This window comes from Mirounga angustirostris, unplaced genomic scaffold (genome assembly GCF_029215605.1).
Source record: "Mirounga angustirostris isolate CCGP_5_RB_7025 unplaced genomic scaffold, mMirAng1.0.hap1 SCAF_9, whole genome shotgun sequence".
Classification (NCBI taxonomy): Eukaryota; Metazoa; Chordata; class Mammalia; order Carnivora; family Phocidae; genus Mirounga; species Mirounga angustirostris.
This window is the reverse complement of record NW_026991717.1, coordinates 26788422-26806404: the sequence shown is the minus strand read 5'-3', so window position 1 is coordinate 26806404 and position 17983 is coordinate 26788422. Positions and strand designations below refer to the sequence as shown.

At 42.9% G+C, this 17983-nt stretch overlaps 1 protein-coding gene across 1 annotated transcript in view; it reads right to left on the bottom strand.

The window, feature by feature from the left end:
- GABRA5 (gamma-aminobutyric acid type A receptor subunit alpha5) overlaps positions 1–12504 on the bottom strand; it is an 85359-nt gene extending 72855 nt beyond the window's left edge. The window contains exon 1 of the mRNA XM_045901869.1: positions 12419–12504. Coding sequence (XP_045757825.1) covers positions 12419–12504 — 86 coding nt within the window. The remainder of the gene's footprint in view (positions 1–12418) is intronic.
- Between the last annotated feature and the right edge of the window lie 5479 nt (positions 12505–17983).

Below are 17983 nucleotides of genomic sequence, written 5' to 3'. Positions count from 1 at the left end.
ATTGCATCTAAACAGATCAATTCTTTACTGCTCTGAAGCTATTCCCTTTTGAATGAGAGAGGATAAAGTTCTTTTGATCTAATTTTCACATCATCATTAAGCATATAGTTGAAACTCTAACAAGCTAAAATTCAGTCCTGTTCATATGCAGCCCACAGACACAATTTTTTTACTCTGTGACTTAGTGTTTGAAAATACTAAATTCCCTTTTCTCTGACATCCTCTGTAGTTCAACACTTTAGAATGATGAAGCACTCAGCCTCACAGACCTAATACCAGGACAAAAGGCCTTAATGCTGTCCCCTGGATTTGTGAGAGAAAGAAAACAGTGACATTTTGTACTTGCCCAGTTGAGTAAACTGCTCAAACTAAATCTGGCCTCACTGTCCACTTCTTATGGTATTCATAACTCTTATCAAAAAGTTTGGTTATTTAATTCTAGGCTATGTCTAAGTGTCTGGTTGGGGGGGCTTCACTGGCTCTTTAACTTAGGGGAGAGCATGCACACTAGCAGAAAAAGCATATCACTTCCTTGTGTAATCTAAAAGAGACAAATTTGCAGAAATAGAAAGTAGAATGGCAGTTAGCAGGGGTTAGGTGTGGGGGATTCTGGGGATGTTGGTCAAAGAGTACAAACTTGTAACTAGAAGATGAATAAGTTCTGGAGATCTAATGCACAGTATAGTGATTACAGTTAATAGTATTGTATTATAAACTTCAAAATTGCTAAAGATTCAATCTTAAATGCCTTCACCATGAAAAAGAAATGATAATTTAAAAAAATTATTCATTAGACAGAGAGAGAGAGGGTACAAGCAGGGGGAGTGGCAGGCAGAAGGAGAGGGAGAAACAGGCTCCCCACTGAGCAGGGAGCCCGACACGGGGCTCAATCCCAGGACCCTGGGATCATGACCTGAGCCGAAGGCAGATGCTTAACCGACTGAGCCACCCAGGTGTCCCAGAAGAAATGATAATTATGTGAAATGATAGAGGTGTTAGCTAAGGCTACAGTGGTAATCACACTGTAATATATAAATGTATCAAATCAACACATTATATAATCAATTATATCTCAATTTTTTAATTAAAAAATAAAAATATCACTATGGATCAGAAAAAGAGAAAAGAAAAAGGATATCAATGTTTCAAGTATATTTTTCTAAGCTGTTTATTATCTGTTGTGAAGTGTTCTTAAGTTACCTTTGATCTGAACAGCCCTGGCTGTTAGGAGACAAACCTTGACTACATTACTGACCATCCAAGATGTTCCAGACACTGTGTATTTGTAGGGGTCATCTCCATGACCACTGCTTCCCTTGGCCCTCTGGTGTTCCTTCTGCTTCACCACAGTTTCAAAGAAACACCAGCCCGTCTGGCTCTGAATCCTACTTCACAAATACCCAAATCATTGCCAATAGCAATGCAATGAATGCAAGGCTTAAGAATTCCAAATCTCACCTTCCATTTATTGATCAATTTCAATATCTGCCCTATCTTGTAATTATTTGTGGGCCTATTTACAATAGAGGCCATGGCTGGAGATTTGCTATGACTTCTCTGTATTTACAGAAGTTAGGACCTAGGAGGTAGGAAACAAATTCTAAGAGAATCTCTGAAAATGCTTGTCAGGTCAGGAGTTGAAGTTTTCTCTCAGGAACAACTGGGAAGCCCTCTGAGGTCACAGATCATCCTCAAAAATTGTTAATTTGCAGGCCCTTCCTGTCTCACAGAATGCATGTGATATGACTGCACACAGGAGAATCTCACAGCTGTTTGGCAAACTTACTTGTGCCTCTCTCAAGGTGCATAATCTTTAAGGACTACTTCTAAGGTACAGAGTAACTTCAGTCTGCTTTGTTGCATTGTGCTGAGTTGAAACCGCTTGAAAAATAATACAAAAACACTGGGCTATGCCTTCAGTGAGCAATGATGCACAGTTACATCTTATGAGGCCTCCCTCCAGATGGAAACACAAGATGCCCTCATCTCTTTGAACGCTCACTCCATTTAGGTTCAGAAGGTAGGCTCGAGCTGGCCGACATTCCAATTCAGTTTTTCTTAAATGTATTGACTTTAACCAAGGAGCTCTGCTGATCCTTAGGTTAACTGTGAGTACACAGTTGCTTCAAGGATAAGCTAAAGGCTCAGTTCTCTGGGGGAGTGGGTTTTTGTGAGCTGAGACCAGATCCCCATTATTATTGACCATAGCCTTGGACATACTAGAAATATTTGAAAAGTTTGGTGGCTGACCCTTCAGTATTAATCCTAATTAACTAGGTTCTCCTAAAATATGAACTGTTTCCTTATATTTAGTGCATTTTGTCTACAAAAACATGTCACATCTAGTTCATGTGAATAGTTCCAACACTGCCAGATTACTGATGCTCTAGAAAGGGGATCATAAAGGAAATGTAGGGGGCGCCTGGGTGGCTCAGTCACTTAAACATCTGCCTGCAGCTCAGGTCATGATCTCAGGGTCCTATGATCGAGCCCCACATCAGGCTCCCTGCTTAGTGGGGAGTCTGCTTCTCCCTCTGCCCCTCTCGTGCTCTCTCTCATATAAATAAAATCTTTTAAAAATAAAATAAAGGAGGGGCGCCTGGGTGGCTCAGTTGTTAAGCGTCTGCCTTCAGCTCAGGTCATGATCTCAGGGTCCTGGGATCGAGCCCCACATCGGGCTCCCTGCTCCGCAGGAGGCCTGCTTCTCCCTCTCCCACTCCCCCTGCTTGTGTTCCCTCTCTCGCTGTGTCTCTCTCTGTCAAATAAATAAATAAAATCTTTACAAAAAAAATAAATAAATAAAATAAAATAAAATAAAATAAAGGAAATGTAGAACCAACCATTCTTCTTAAAACATCCTGAGATTTCCTTGCTCAAATATTGGTCCATACAAAAGACACAAGGACTTGATCACTAAACTTAAACTCTTTTACAATGATTTTAGTTTGAAAAATAAGGAAATAAGGCCACGGAGCCCCATATTCTAAGCTGAGAAAGGAAGGCAGTGGCTGTGAAATGCCCAGGGACATGGGTGGGCAGTAGGGCAGCAGAGTAAAGCTCAGAGGTATGGAAGGGCTTCTCAAAAAGCTGTCAATGGCACTCCATCAGACTTGAAGTTCTGGGTCATTCAGGGACTTCTGATGAGGTGCAGTGGGGAATGAGAAGCTCAAGAAATTTGGTCTACTAATGGATTTAACAGAGTGTTTAAGAAAAATAAATATGAATGTCTTCAGAAAGGGTAAACTCTTGCAACTGTGTAAATTCCCCCTCCCCCCCCCCCCCGTTGTCTTATATCTGGCTTTTTCAAGGCATTTGATTCTGGACTCCTACATTAACTCTTTCTGATTTCTGGGTCCTAGAGACTTGGCTTTAATTGATTCAGGAGAAATAAGGACCAGTATTTTTTTAAGGTCCCCAAGTGATCTTCATGTGCAGCCATGGTGGCTGTAGGCCTACCTAGATTACCAATGAAAAGGCTGCCCTGTAAGCCAACTGCCAGAGTGACTCTAAATGCATCAGAGAGCTTCTCTCCCCCATTATGTCTTTAAGAGGCTATCTACTTGGGCTCAGTGCTTATTCCAACAGCTCAGCTCAACAACGTATTTTGGATGTCAACCACATATGTATCTGGTATTGTGGTGAGTACTGGGTATGTGAAGATGACAAAGATAGTATCCCCAACCTGTAGGACACAGCTGTGTTCTAAAAGAATCAGTCATATTCACAGAGTATTTCAACAGAACACGGTAAGTATGGGGATCTATGTGATACACAAGACATTCTAGGAACCCAAAGAAAAAAGACGGAGCTCTGTCCAGAGCTAGCAGAAAAGAGAACCGACCTGAGCTTTCAAGCATGAGAATTGAGTCTCAAGCCAAAGAAGGGGATGTTGAAGGGGTTGTGAGCAGTGGCCTTGGGAAAGAAAACAATGATGCCTGCAGAAGTTAAGAAAGAACCTTGGTGAGTGAGGTAATGCATGTCAGTGGAGAGACAGTACACATTAAACCATAAAGGACTTCACATGCCATATGCTGTACTCCTAGGGTCAGTCCTGAAGGCAGTGGGAGCTTCAGAGCATTTAAACAGGGTGCACTTTCTTTTCTTGTGGCCCTTGGGCACTTTGTGGATGATGGACTTGGCAGGGGCAAGGCCAGAGGTATAGAGGCCAGTTACTCAGACCACAGCAGTGGTGACAGAGATGGGGATGGATGGAGCCATCAGCAAGGTTTCTGAGGGGCGACGCAGGGAGAGGTCTGAATACAGCAGGATAGGGAATCCCAAGCAAGCTATCACCCAAATTAGCCAGTTACCACACAGAGTTAACCCTGCAGTAGAATCCATGCATTACTCGAAAGGGGAGTTATATTATTAGTTCAATGTCAGAGTAAGTTTCTTTTTGAGGAACTGTGAAGGATTTTACTCCAACATAACTTTATCTATTTATCTATCAGTATGATAATTTCTAACGATAATAATGATAGTAATAAGAATATGCTGAGGATTCCAGCTTTAAAGGTACTTCATTTTATCAGGTGATACCTGAGGGTGTCTTATTTTGGCACTTAAAAGAATACAAGTTCAACAGTTATGTCATCATTTCTGGGGTTTAGAAAAATCTGTTGAGAACTGTACCACAAATGTTGCTACTGAAGGCTAGGCATGATGCATTTCTTGGTGATATTATCTCTGTTTATGTTGACAGCCATTTTTGATTTACATAAAATGGGATCAATAATGGCAATGAACTTACTTTGGGAACTGAACTAGATTGCTTTTAAGTGGCAGCTTCTCTGTCTTCTTAAATTGCATTTCTGCATTCTTTCCCCAGTATTTAATTACTTCTGAGAAATAGATCAGGTTATTTGCTTGTCACTTTCAGATTATTAAATAAGTACCTCTAAGTGGCACCATTTTGTGATATTTTCCCAAAATTTCCATTGCACACCACTTTAACCATTTCAAAAACTATGTAAAAGAAAATAACAAACATGGTAGACACTAGCTAGACAATGAAAGGCAATTCCAAGTTTCCAAATAAGAGTCGTCCCCTCTTGTGGTGGAAACAGGGACTTGAAACGTGTCTCATGTGGACAAAGTCATGGCCATGAAACAGTATGCCAGAACTCTTAGATTGCTCCCACTGCCATGGGCCTCATTCCCCAGCCCTGCCTGTCAGCTCCCTGCATAGTGCTCCAGCTTACCCCTTTCATGTAGTCTCTACTCTTTTTTTTTTTTTAAATTTATTTTTTACTCTTATCCCTATCACTACAGCGCAGCTCAGAATCCTACAGTTTACAAGGTAAAACACAGGTCTCCCATCTAGCAGGCCATACCCCCTTTATCTAACCCTACCAACACTTCCCTAGACTCTCCCCAACCACACTTGATGCCCCATATGTGTGATTATGCTGCACACAAACCACCCTGGTGTTTATCTCACATAGTTTTCTCTCCCTCCTTAATCATTCCCATCAGTAATTACATCTGCTGTAACATAGCAGGTCTTTAAAACATCTCTCATTCACCTTATATTCCCTTCCAGTTATTTTTCCATTCTCTGCCTCTCTTCTCAAAACTCGCTGAAGAGTTGTCTACACTAGAAACCTCTGCTGCCTCTCCTCTGTTCTCCTGGACCCACTCCAGTCTGGCTTTCACTGCCTGCATCCCAAAGGAGCCTCTCTTCTGGAGGTTACTGAACACTGCCAAATCTGACGATCGAGTCTCAGTCTTCATCTGACCATGTCCCCTTCTTACAACAGTTCCTCCACCTGGCCTCAGGATGCTACCCTATCTTTACTGGCCTCCTCCTCTTGCTTGCCCTCACCCCCTTACCTTCCTGAACTTAGACAGGGCACAGTCCAGGGACCTTTATTTAGTTCACAATCAGTCCTAATTGATCTCATCCAATCTAATGGCTTATAGATGAAAGACTTGAAATTCATGTTTCCAGGCCCAGGCTTTTTCTGACCTCTGGACTTCTATGTCCAAGAGCCTGTCTGGACCCTTGGATATCTAACAGGGCTTAACATGTCTGTAACTGCACTCAGGATTTTTGCAAAAGCTTTTTCTCCTGCTGTCTTCTCCAACTCAATGATAGGCAATTGAACCCATCATGTTCTTAGGTCAAATACCTAGGGGCAGGGGGTGTCATCCTTGACTCCTTTCTTTCATGTCCGTATCAACCCATCAACAAATCCTGCTGTCCGAAATCATCCCTCCCCTGAGTCGCTGCATTGTTCTCTCAACTGCCTTCACTGCTCCTACCTTTACTAACCACCCCCGCCCCAGATTCTATTCTATCCTCCACTCCGCAGCCAGAGCAACCTTTAAACTTTAAGTCACATTATTGTCACATCTCAATTGGATCATACTTCACTCCTACTTAAAACCACTCAAAGACCCTCTTTGACCTACAAAATAACAGCCAACAGCTCTTCCTGGTACTACCTAGCATGGCCTACAAGGCCTTCCACTATCTGACCCTCTCCCCTCCCCACTGCCTCTCTGATTATGCCTCCTCCCTATCTTCCCCTTCCTTACACTGCTCTTGTTGTCCCCTCCATGCCATGCATGTCGGTGCATTTGCTGTTCCTCTCACCTGTTCACATTCTCCACATAGCAGTGCTCATGTCCTCACTTCCCTCAGATATTTGCTAAGGCATCTGTCTCCAGCACATTCACTGTCTCTTACTCTGAATGTTTCTTCATAACAATCGTGTCCCAACTGACATGTATTTGTTCACTGCACAGGAGAATGCACCCTCCTTGCAGGCAGGCTCTACTCTGCCCACTGCAGGATCTCAGCACCTAGAACAGTGCCTGGCACACTGACGCAGCAGCAAGGCGACGTCCTCTGTGATACTCACACCCTAATCCCAGTCTGTGACTGTGGGTGTGCTACTTTAAATGGCAAGGGAGACTCTGCAGACATGATTAAGGTTATTGACTTTGCCGTGCTCTGGCCCTGGGCCCAGCACCGTGCTTGCCCTGTTGGTCTTGTAAACTTTGGGTGCCTCCTGGTCACAACATCTGAAAAGATAGCTAGCCTACACTTAGCACCCCCTCCCTACCTGGCCTTAATTCAGCATTTAGCATACATTCAGCAACGTATCCTCCACATCAGCCCTGTGACGTGGGATCCATTATTAACTCCACTTTGAGATTAGGAAACTGAGTCGCAGGCAGGTTCAGAAATTCTTCTGTAGCCACACAGCAAGTGTGAAGCAACAGGGATCAGAGCAGCCTGACTGCGCTCTGTCAAAGTGATACCTGGCGCTATCCCTATACACTTGACAGGGGTCCTAAAACAGGAACCAATTCGATTGTACAGCGATGGCCCAATTTTTTTGTTTGTTAAAACTGAAAATGATCTGGTCCTGGATTTAATTTATTTTTAGGTTTGCTTTTTGATCTTGAAATGAATTGTTAAATAAATACAAATAAAATAGAGTTTTCAATGAACCGCTAAAGCTTGTTTCCTAGCATATCTTTCTTTTCCTCACATGATCACTTCTCTATAATATTTTATTTCACAGGACATATTTTGTGTTTGATTTTATTCAAGCAGTGGTAGACACACTATCTTTAGAACGGTGTTATCTGAGTTCTAGATTAGGACGTTCTTTTGTTTCTGATGTATAGATTTCCACCCCCATTCTTTCCCTTTAGACTGCACCCGACATATCAGGACATTCTGGAGAAGGCCCTACAATGGAGAACACTGACCCAGGCCCTGACCCCCGATACAGATCCTGATTCTCCCACTTTCCATGAAATTTAGACCCAATTCCCTATGCTCTTTACCCTGAACTCTTTTCATCTACAAAAGGAGTTTTATGTAGTAGAAAATTAAATAGTACATTTTTTGAAATGGCCTTCTACAAATTGAGTTATACCCACATAAATACTGTTAATTATTGTTGCTACCAACAGAGTTCTATAAGATTTCTTTTCACTTTTGATTCTAATATTTTCCTCTGAAATTTCACACCAATTAAAATATGTATGTTATGCAATTGCACCTTTGTAAAAATCCAAAAGCCCACATTCTCCTTCTCCCCTTGAACCAAACCAGTGACTCATCTTGGAGCTGATCGCCAGACCGGGTCGGCTGGGTCGGCGCTGGCCGACTGTCCTTCTAAGCTTTGCTTAGCTCACTGCCTGTTGGCATGATGAACATGCTAAAAGTTTCCTCTCTAAAGCATATAATCTGGAAGTATTTTTTTTTTCGGTACCTTAAAAAAATGTTGGGTATTACCCTGTAGCAAGGTCCTAGTCACCTAAAATTTTTGCTATATGGGAAAACTACCTTTCTGATATCTGGCCATCCCTGGGGCCTCCACTTAGATGTCCCACCACCTGCAGGTGTCCTAACTGCTTAGGTGATGCTTCCATGTGTTTTTATAATTGTTACAATGGCCATTTGTCCTGGGCCTCATGAACCTGCAGCTACAGTGCAGGAAGAACTTGCCAACTGGGGATTCACAAGAGAGAACTTGCCATTTAAAAAGACACTGTAAGTACTTGAATGATTCAGAGAGAACGTACTTTCTGCTCCAGTTAAAAGAAAAGAACCGTCCTTGAGAGAGTGTATGAGAAAGCTCTCTTCATGAAACCAAAGGTCCAGGTTAGCATACTCATATAGACAGATAAAGAATAACTTTATCTGTTTGTGTTCATAAGTTACTTCTACAAGAATCTGCTTTTAATTGCTAATTATAATACATGGTTTCTAAAGTATATTTAAATATTAGCTCCCATGGAATAAAATGTTAATGCAGTTTTTCTTTTCCAATAGATAAACCCTTAAAATATATTTAATACAAATAAATGAATGGAAACAGATTTTACCTTATTATTAAGTTGATAATCCTCAAATTTATCTTATAATTATCACTGGTCAGTCAAGTCCAATGAAGTGTGATTTTTCAAATGATAATAAATTAATTCCAGTTTAAATTTAATATTATGTATTTGAACATTACATTGATTCAAGTATCGTTTCTGTGCTACTTTTTCGATACCGTGTACTTCTGATTACTGGTTTTGTTAAAATAATTATAATGCTTCAAATAATACCACATCTCTAAACATGACATAGCATAAGGCTGACAGTCAAATAAGGCCTCTGTCCCATTATATGTTTGACTCATGCTCTGTTATATAACTTAAAACCAATAAAAGAATTATAAAGGCTATTGAAAATGAGCTGCTGGTGACTCTGATCAAATCGGGAGAAGCAAAAGAAATAATACTTGTATATTTTCAAAGCAATTTCACATTAATTATCTTATATAGTCACCAAATATATTTTACTTATCACATTTATAAATTTTCTGATTGCCAAATCCACATACTTGTCACAAACACTGACTATATGCACAAAAGCTCACATTTGCCTCTTTCCTTTTGCTCCCTGACTGGTCTTCTGTAACCCTGTTTACCCTCCACCAGTTGTCTGGTTTCTTTCATACATTTGCAGGAGTCAGTATTTCTCTTGTCCCGAAATGTTCAAATTTAGGGCCTTGCATGCATCCCCTTTCATCTTTCTCTGAAACCCAATCAAACAAATTCTTTCTTTAGGGGGAAATGACAGAGCTTACCACCACTCTTTCCCCCCCCTAATCTCAGAACAGAAAACTCTCTCTACCCCAATGCAGAGAATGCCTTCCAGAATTACGTTCCCCTCCTCTATAGATTGGTCTGACTCAGACCTGCCCAGCAAGCTCTGGGCAGCAATCACTTTAAGGAGTGGTAAGTAAGAAATCCTAGCAGTTCCTGGCTGGCTTAGCTCTCCCTCCCTCTTACCTTCCCAGACTATAAGACTAGGCTAATGATGCTTAGCTCCTAAGGTTCCTCTTAGGATTTACCTAAAACAGATAACATAGCAATACGTGCTCCATATTGCAATAGCTATTATTTTGTCAAAATTTTAAGCCAAATGAGTGTTATGAAAGTTTCTTTGCAATTTAACAAAGTCATTCTTAAGTACATTTAGAGTAATAAGCAAGTGAGAGGAACCTTGTATAAGAAGGCTCCTTGTATAAGAAGGAAAATCAATTGAAACTTGTGCTCCCAGATGTTAAAATGGCTTTTGCAGCTTGCCAGACTTTTTGAAACCTACCTTTCCACTTTGCTAGAGACCCTACTTCACTGAATGCCAACTGGACACACAGGGTCATGAGTTAAAAGCACTTAGGGAACCTTATGTAAAGTCCACTTACAGGAATATCTTCTAATAGAAATGGTCTCAAATACTTAAAACAGTTAAAGCCAAATATGTTCGTTATAGGAAAATTTATAACAGCATAATCAGAAAGAATGTAAACACCCCAAATTAGAGAAGTAGCAGATGATGAAGCATTCATGCACTGTAATAATATTCATCCATTTTTAAATCATATATTTTAAAAGAAACTGTAATAACAAAAAAAGCATGAAAAAAGCACAGTATGAAACTGAAGGTGCAATATGATCCCAAATGTATAAAAATATGCATAGAAGCAAATGGAAGAAGACACCAAAATATAAAAGATGATTGTTTCTGTGTGGTGGAATTAAGGACATTTTCTTTTTTTATGTGATATTCTGTGTCTCCTAGATTTTCTGCAGTTAGTAGGCATTGTTTTAGGATGGACTGTTGAGCATATATCTAAAATTCAAAACTTCTCCCACGGCTAATTCTCTAGGGAGGTTGGAGGGTCTTATACCACTTGTTCAGTGTTAGCTTCTGGAAAATAACAATTATGTCTCTGTCTTGAAGTTGACCTCAGAAAGCCACCAAATTAAATAAGAAATAAAGCATAGCTGCATCTAATGGCTAACCTCCATATATGCACATTACTTCATATTTCAGACTTGCAGCACCAGGGAGTGTAGAAACTTCATGCCTACAGAATGCAAATTCATGATAATATATTCGACCAAAATCTTAAAAAGAAAATGCTTCCAATCCTAGCATATTCCTCACCTCTGAAATATTGCTAAATAGATGCAGTATGTCAGTAAACATACTAACCACCTAATGTATTAACTTGGAAATCTGAGTACTGTGTATGAGTTCAGTTACAAAGTTTTCATTCAGGGGAACACCAGGGACATCACAGTTTATAGGATTTTACAGCTGGGAGAGACTTTGGAAAGGAAAAGTTTCATTGAACAGATAAGGAAATTGAAGGCAGAATAGGAGAGTTGTCAAGTCAAGATGATCAGCAAGGCAAGAATAACAACGAATGCCCTGTCCCAAGGGAGTACTCTGGCTGAAAGGGCTGCAGCACAGGCATGTCCTGTGCTTGTCAGCATGCACGTGCTGCTCCCCTCACAATGCTGAGGGATGGGCATGTCCCTGGCTGACCTGGATTACAGTCCCAGTGTGGGCATTTACCAGCCATGGCACCTGGGGATGGTCACAGTCTCTCTCTTCTATAGAGACCTGGAAAGATCAGAAGAGCAGAAAATGTCCACAGGACAGAGAATGTCATGTATTTGGGAGGGTCCTCCTTACTGGCCAGAGAGAAGGGGTCTCTGGGGGGTAGGAGAGCCACTGTGTGCTCAAGATCCGTCCATGATTTACGTGAGTGTGGAGTATACTATGGAACTTTAGAACTGATTTTTACAGAACAAGTGGTTGGCAACTTTTGTCATGAAATTTAATTTCTTAATTATACTCCATCAACTTCAAGTTATAATCCTTTTGATTAGCCAGAACAATTTTAGGGAGGAGAGGAGGAACATCAGTACCTATAAGAACATTTGCCTGGAATGTTGGTTATCCCTAGTTTGATGAAAACAAAACAAAACAAAAAAGGATCATAATCAGTACGCCAATACTAAAGGTCAGTGTGAAAGAGCTTAAAGGAATCGATAATGCCTGATGCCCAAGTGTGTCTTGCAGATCTTCAGATACGTGTAGTTCCTAGTATCTGCACCTGCATTCAGGTGGCCGCTGTTCAAGGCCTTTGGCTCAGGCCAGGACCACTGCAAGTCCTTGTCAATGCCACATAGTATGGATTTGGCTTTCAAGGCAATTCCTTTGCATAATGGAACCAAGGAGGGCAACCAAAACATTGAACAGTCTTGTCTAACAATCAGTAAGTGTCCTTCATGCATGTGAACTCAGGAATCTTGCTTTAACCTGAGTAGGAGAGAACACAGCTGACTCTGAAACCACCTCTGCTTCCATTTCTGAAAACATAATCTGCCTCTTTCCTCTGACTCACTTCAGAGACCCCACACGTGGCACAGCCCTGCTCAAAATGAGAGCGTGGGGTAGGGCAAGGACTCTATTTATTTACAACAAATGGAAGGGCAGGGGACTGCAAAGATGCCAGTGAGGGCTTGCTGATGTACTAGTCAACAAAGTTTCTTAAAGGCACTTGTGCACCAAACCCATAAAATAAAAGCATAAATGGTAACTCACCCAAAGTGACTGGCTAAGTTCATGGAAATACAAAAGAGAAGGAGGTTTTTTATCATGATAAAGCTAGAAAACATTCCATTGTCCATTCCCAATGAGAATAATAGTTGAAGCAGATGAATCTGTAAGAATAACTGTTCCTTTCTCCAACTTGATCTTGAAGCTGAAAGGTACACAAAGGGGGGAAACATATAACATGAATGTTTTTGTGTCACAGTTCCTGAAATCAAATCATACGGCCAGCATGCACAATTTACAAAGAAAGGAACCTGGCCGTCCTTCCCCAGCACAGCTCCACATGGGCTTGTTAGCTATGTCAACTGGGCAGTAAGTTGGGGCATGAAAAGGAGTTACAATATGGCTCAATTTCCACTTTTACTCAGAGTGCAGACTCATTCTAATTTTTTTTACACGTTTCAAATACTATGTTTTACTTTTCAGCATATTACCAAATGACCCATTACTCCTATTATTAGAATAAATGTTTGAAGTTATCTGATTAACTGTTTTTTGCATCTGTCAAATCCACAAGTGGAATCATTTTACCTTTCTGAAATATTTGCCACGCGTTCAAAGCCAGCAAGCTAGTCCTTGTTCTGCAAGGTGCTGAGAGAAAGTATGTGGAAAGAGGGGGAAAAAGGCACATTTAAGAAACAAATCTACAGGATCACGATAATATAAGAACTGCTTATAAGAGAGGGTTGCCACTTTCTCAGCATTCTGTCCCCATAACTAAATAACTTAATAATCACTGCATTTGGGGAAGTCTCTCATCTCTGTGCTGGGCCCTAATTAATGCATTTGAAGTCCAGGCAGGCCCAGTCCCTGGGCTCTGCAACTAACCTTAGCTAAGGCACATATTTCTCAGTATGCGCATAACGCAAATAGGTGCACACGACAGAGGAACACCGCGTGTTCACAAGGAACATTTTCCCAGGGAGACCCCAGGCAAACTCCGGAATTGGGAAACATACAACAGGTCCTTCCACCTCAGAAGCTAAAGCCCTCATGTCAAGAAGGGCAGGATGCCATGCGGTGGTCGCCTGGGCGCGTCCTGGGGCTTGTCGCCTGACCCGGGCCGTACTCTGGGCGGCGAGCACTCGGCGCTGCATGCGGGAAGCCGAGGCGGCGCCTCCTGCTGCCCTCAGCCCTCAGCCAGGACCCGCAAAGAGAAGCTCCGCTCCCACCGCCCCCTGACCACAAAGCGGGGGCTTGCGGGCACAGGTAGGCGCGGGGGCGGCATTGCGGAGCCGCAGCCTGGCCAACCTGGCGCCGGCGGCCGGGCAGCGTCGGCCTCCCACCCTGTCCGCAGCAGCGCGCCCAGCGCCTGCCGCTCGCCTACCCTTCCCCTCTCGCTTCTGGCCCTCTCACACCTCCACTGCTCCAGCCTCAGGTCTGAGCCTCCTCCGCGAGGAGCGCGCTGTGCAGCTGCGGCTCCGAGACCCCCGGCCTCGAGCAGCCCGCCCAACCCACCCGCGACACCCCCGCGGAGCCCGCGCCCACCCCGCAAGCAGCGCCGGGACGCCGCGCGCCTCAGAGCCCGGGGGCTGGCGGGGCCCTCCAAGTGGGCGATTTCGCCTCTCCGGCTCCAGGGACGGCGGCGGCGGGCGTCCCCACACCCCAAGTCCTACCAGCGGGCCCGCGCGCGGCGAGCCCCGGTGCCCCGTCCGGCCGGGCTGTACCGCTCAGGCCCGCCCCAGCCCTCCCGCGTTGGCTTTGCCCCCTCAGTCACCGGGGGAAAGTTTGCGCTCCCGGCCGCCCGCGGCGCCCCGCCTGCTCTCCACCTCCCGTCCCCGGCCATGCAGTTCGCGGCTCCAGAGCCCCGAGGGGAGGGTGCGCGCCGCGCTGGGGCCGCCCTTCCTCTCACCGTCGCCCGCATCTTCTTACCCCACTGCCAGGGAAGCGAGCCGTCGGCGAGGGTGCATCGTCCTCCTCCGCCGCCGCCTGCTCTCGCCCGGCTGGCAGGCGCGGAAGGCCGGTGCGGCGTCACCACCCCATGCTGCCAGCGCGAACTTGCCCAGTTCTCCCCGGCCGAGCGGATCCGCCGCCCCGCGCTCCCGCCGCCGCCCTGCGGCTTCGCTCTGCGCCGCGCCCGAGGCCGCGCGCTGCCCCGCTGCAGATCCCCCCGCGCCCCCAGTGCACTCGCGCGCTCGCTCTCACCTCTCCTGAGCGCCACATGTCGTCTCTGGGTTTGAGGAACGTTCCTCTGCAGAGGCGCTCCGGTAGAGGCCGCCACACTCTCACCAAATGCGCCCTCCGGCCGGCTCAGCAGAGGGGGAGGGCTCAGGGCCCGCGCTTGGCCTGGTTTGGGATAGGCCATATATCTGAAGTTTCTTGAAGGCCTTCAGGAGCATATTTGGAGCCTCCTGTAATAACCACTGGTTTCCCTTTTTTACAGCAAAGGTGGAGGGGGACTGTCAGCAAAGCGGTAGCCAGAGGCCGTTGCTCCGAGTTTTTCTCTTTAGGTCCAAATCTGAGTACCTCCCTAACCTGGTGTTCCTCCTCAGTCCTCACACTCCTTCATGCCCTCATCTCCTATTCTCTTAAGGAAGAAACTCCTTTACGAGGCTTTTTTTTTTTTTTTTAACCTGTAATTCATTGCTACGGGAGGGAAAGAGCAAAACTGGATTAGATTAGAATTAAACCCATACCTAATCGCAATATACATTGTTGTTTTTTTGTTTTTGTTTTTGTTTTTTTCTGTAGTGTTATTTATTGACAAGAAACGGTGTGTCGATAGCAAGGGCATGTGGGTCTGAAGACCTGAGAGCAGCTCCGGGGTTAAGCGGGCGGAAGCTCCCCCAAGGAGCGCTCCTGGGACCAGGACATGGGTGCCCTGCACTGCCGCTGGTACCCATGCACACGTAGGTTTCAGGACTGGGATTGTGGGGTTATGTCTGTCTCTGTCTCGGTGGTGCAGATCCTGAGAGGCGGCACTAACGACAACCGTAAGGAAATAGGGTCCCCTTCAAGCAGCACAAACAAGATGCATGCAAAAGCAAGCACAGACCTTAATTTTCCAGATTGCAGCATCTTGTTTCCTCAGGAGGTGGATGCCTCTTGACTATGAAAACATCCGAGAGAAAATGATCAAGATTTAAAGTTAAACCACCAAGAAAATGATGAGATTTATACTATCGTTCCACAGCTTTTGTGACGCTGCATTGTTAATAGTCACTTTTAACAGAATAATTGTGAGAAAAGGCAAATCTCTAACTCTGCTCTGGAAAGGATCTTTAATCTTTCAGGGTGTGAAGTTACTTTATTCTTCAGTTGTGCCTAATACCATGTATTTCAAATCTAAGTTACCTGCTGGTACTTTTGCACATTTCAAAAATTCTGGGATTCTTCAAAAATGGGTAATTGTAAATATATTTCTGAATAGGACATAAAAAATGTATGAATATCACAAATATACAGGGGGTGTTACTCTGGATATACATTTAGCCACAGTATTAAATAATTCTGATTTTAGTGGTTCTGATGAAATATAAATTAGATAAGATGTTCATCCGAAAGGCATTTCTTTTTTTTTAAAGATTTTATTTATTTATTTGACAGAGAGAGAGAGAGAGCACAAGCAGGAGAGTGGCAGGCAGAGGCAGAGGGAGAAGCAGGCTCCCCGCAGAGCAGGGGGAGCCTGATGTGGGACTCATCCCAGGACCCTGGGATCATGACCTGAGCTGAAGGCAGTCGCTTAACCAACTGAGCCACCCAGGCGCCCGTGGCATTTCTGATTCTAAACTGGTTAACTTAAACACATGCATTTCTTCATTTTCTAATTTTTCAAAAGACCAATCACTGAGATAGGCTTGTTGACAGTCAAAATCATTAAATTAAAAACAATCAGAATCAACTTAATATAATTTTCAGCTTTTAGGTGTTAGAATTCTAGATTTAGATATACCAGTGACAGCTACTTTTCTCTCAGGATTAAACAGCATAAGGCAAATGAAAGAGTTCAAATAACTAGTGAATTTAAAGCTTTCCAGATTATGAAACAAAGTTATTCAGAAATTTTTGCAAAAAAAGAAAATGTGGACAAGTCAGAGATTACTTTTGGATTAGTGAGAGGTATGGACATTAAATCTCCACAATAATACCTTATCAGGGTATCATTGACAAATAATGAAATATCCACTGTAAGTGAATTTATGTTCTTTTGATGAATTAATTTTAAACTTTCCATGTTTTGGGTACATTTTCTATCAATTTAATTTCAGTGCATATTATTGAACATATGGAAATTATCTTAAATAAAATCTAATCTTTAAAATTGTATTTAAGCATGTGGCTTAGATACTTACCTCCTCCATGTGATGAAATGATAACCCAGTCTTTCTTCTTAATTTTTATGAACATATAACAGAGCCTTAGGTTAGGTGGGCCTGAGGGGATAGTGAAATAGTGACATATCAAAATTATATAGAAACTCATACTTAGAAGAATATTTATTACCATTTTAATAGTGTTTGTTTGTTTTGATACAGAATTCAATGTTTGCCCTGAGAAATAACAGTCTATCAGCTGAATTCCCATTTGTTCCATTAACATTTTCCCTTTTATTGAATGACATAAAGCAACATAGTTACAGTTCTGGAAAGCAGTAGAGGGCACCCCAGTTCCACATAACCTCGGGGTTAACCAGTCTCAATAAGAATTTAGTTTCCAGTGTGAGAGACTAAAATAGCTGAACTTGGGGAAACTGGGCAATGGGTGGACCACTTGCCCCAATAACACCCACTCTGTACCATCCAAAACAGAGACCAAGAAGGGAGGCTCTGTTTATGTGGGTAGGTGTAGTAGAAATGGCTAAAACCCAGAGCCAGTGTCACTATGAGGAAGCAGAACTTGACAAGTTGAGTGGAGGATGTCCTAAACCAAGAGCCTACTTGTATAGAATAAGGCAATTTTGTGGGACTGTAGGTAATTTTGTATTTATGAAGAATCAGGGTAAAGAAAGCAAAAGGTAAGATGAAGCAGATGTACAAGGGCCAGGTACAAGAAGACAGGAAATGTGGAGAAGGAGTTAACTTCCTCCTGCAAACAAGAAGGAGCTACTGAATAGTTTTGTTGGTCAGGGGAAAGACAGGATTCTAGAAGAGATTCACGCTGGCAACTGTATAGAGAAAGAGTGTTGGGAGGAAGCAAATCCAGGCTAAAAGCAAGTAAGAACATTGCAGTGCCAGTCCATGGCAGGAATTTAATAAATATTTGAGTTATTTCATTAATGGAATAATAAACCGATTGATTCTCAGGTATTCATAGCAGATTTTTAAGTGTTTTGCCAAACAGAAACAAAAGAGTCTTGATTGTTAAGAAAACAGAAAGGTCATGTCTGACTAGAAGAAGGAAAATTCCGAGGGAAAGATGGCACTTGATCTGGACTCTGAAAAAGTATTTGGACAGAAAATATCAGAAAAAGCAAAAGAAAGAGTAGGAACAAGGATAGAAGGTACAGGGTGCGCTATGTAATAAACGATCCATTCATAGAAAGCACACTCTGTATTTTTAATTCATTATTTATTTATTTATTTATTTATTTATTTATTTATTTATTTATTATCT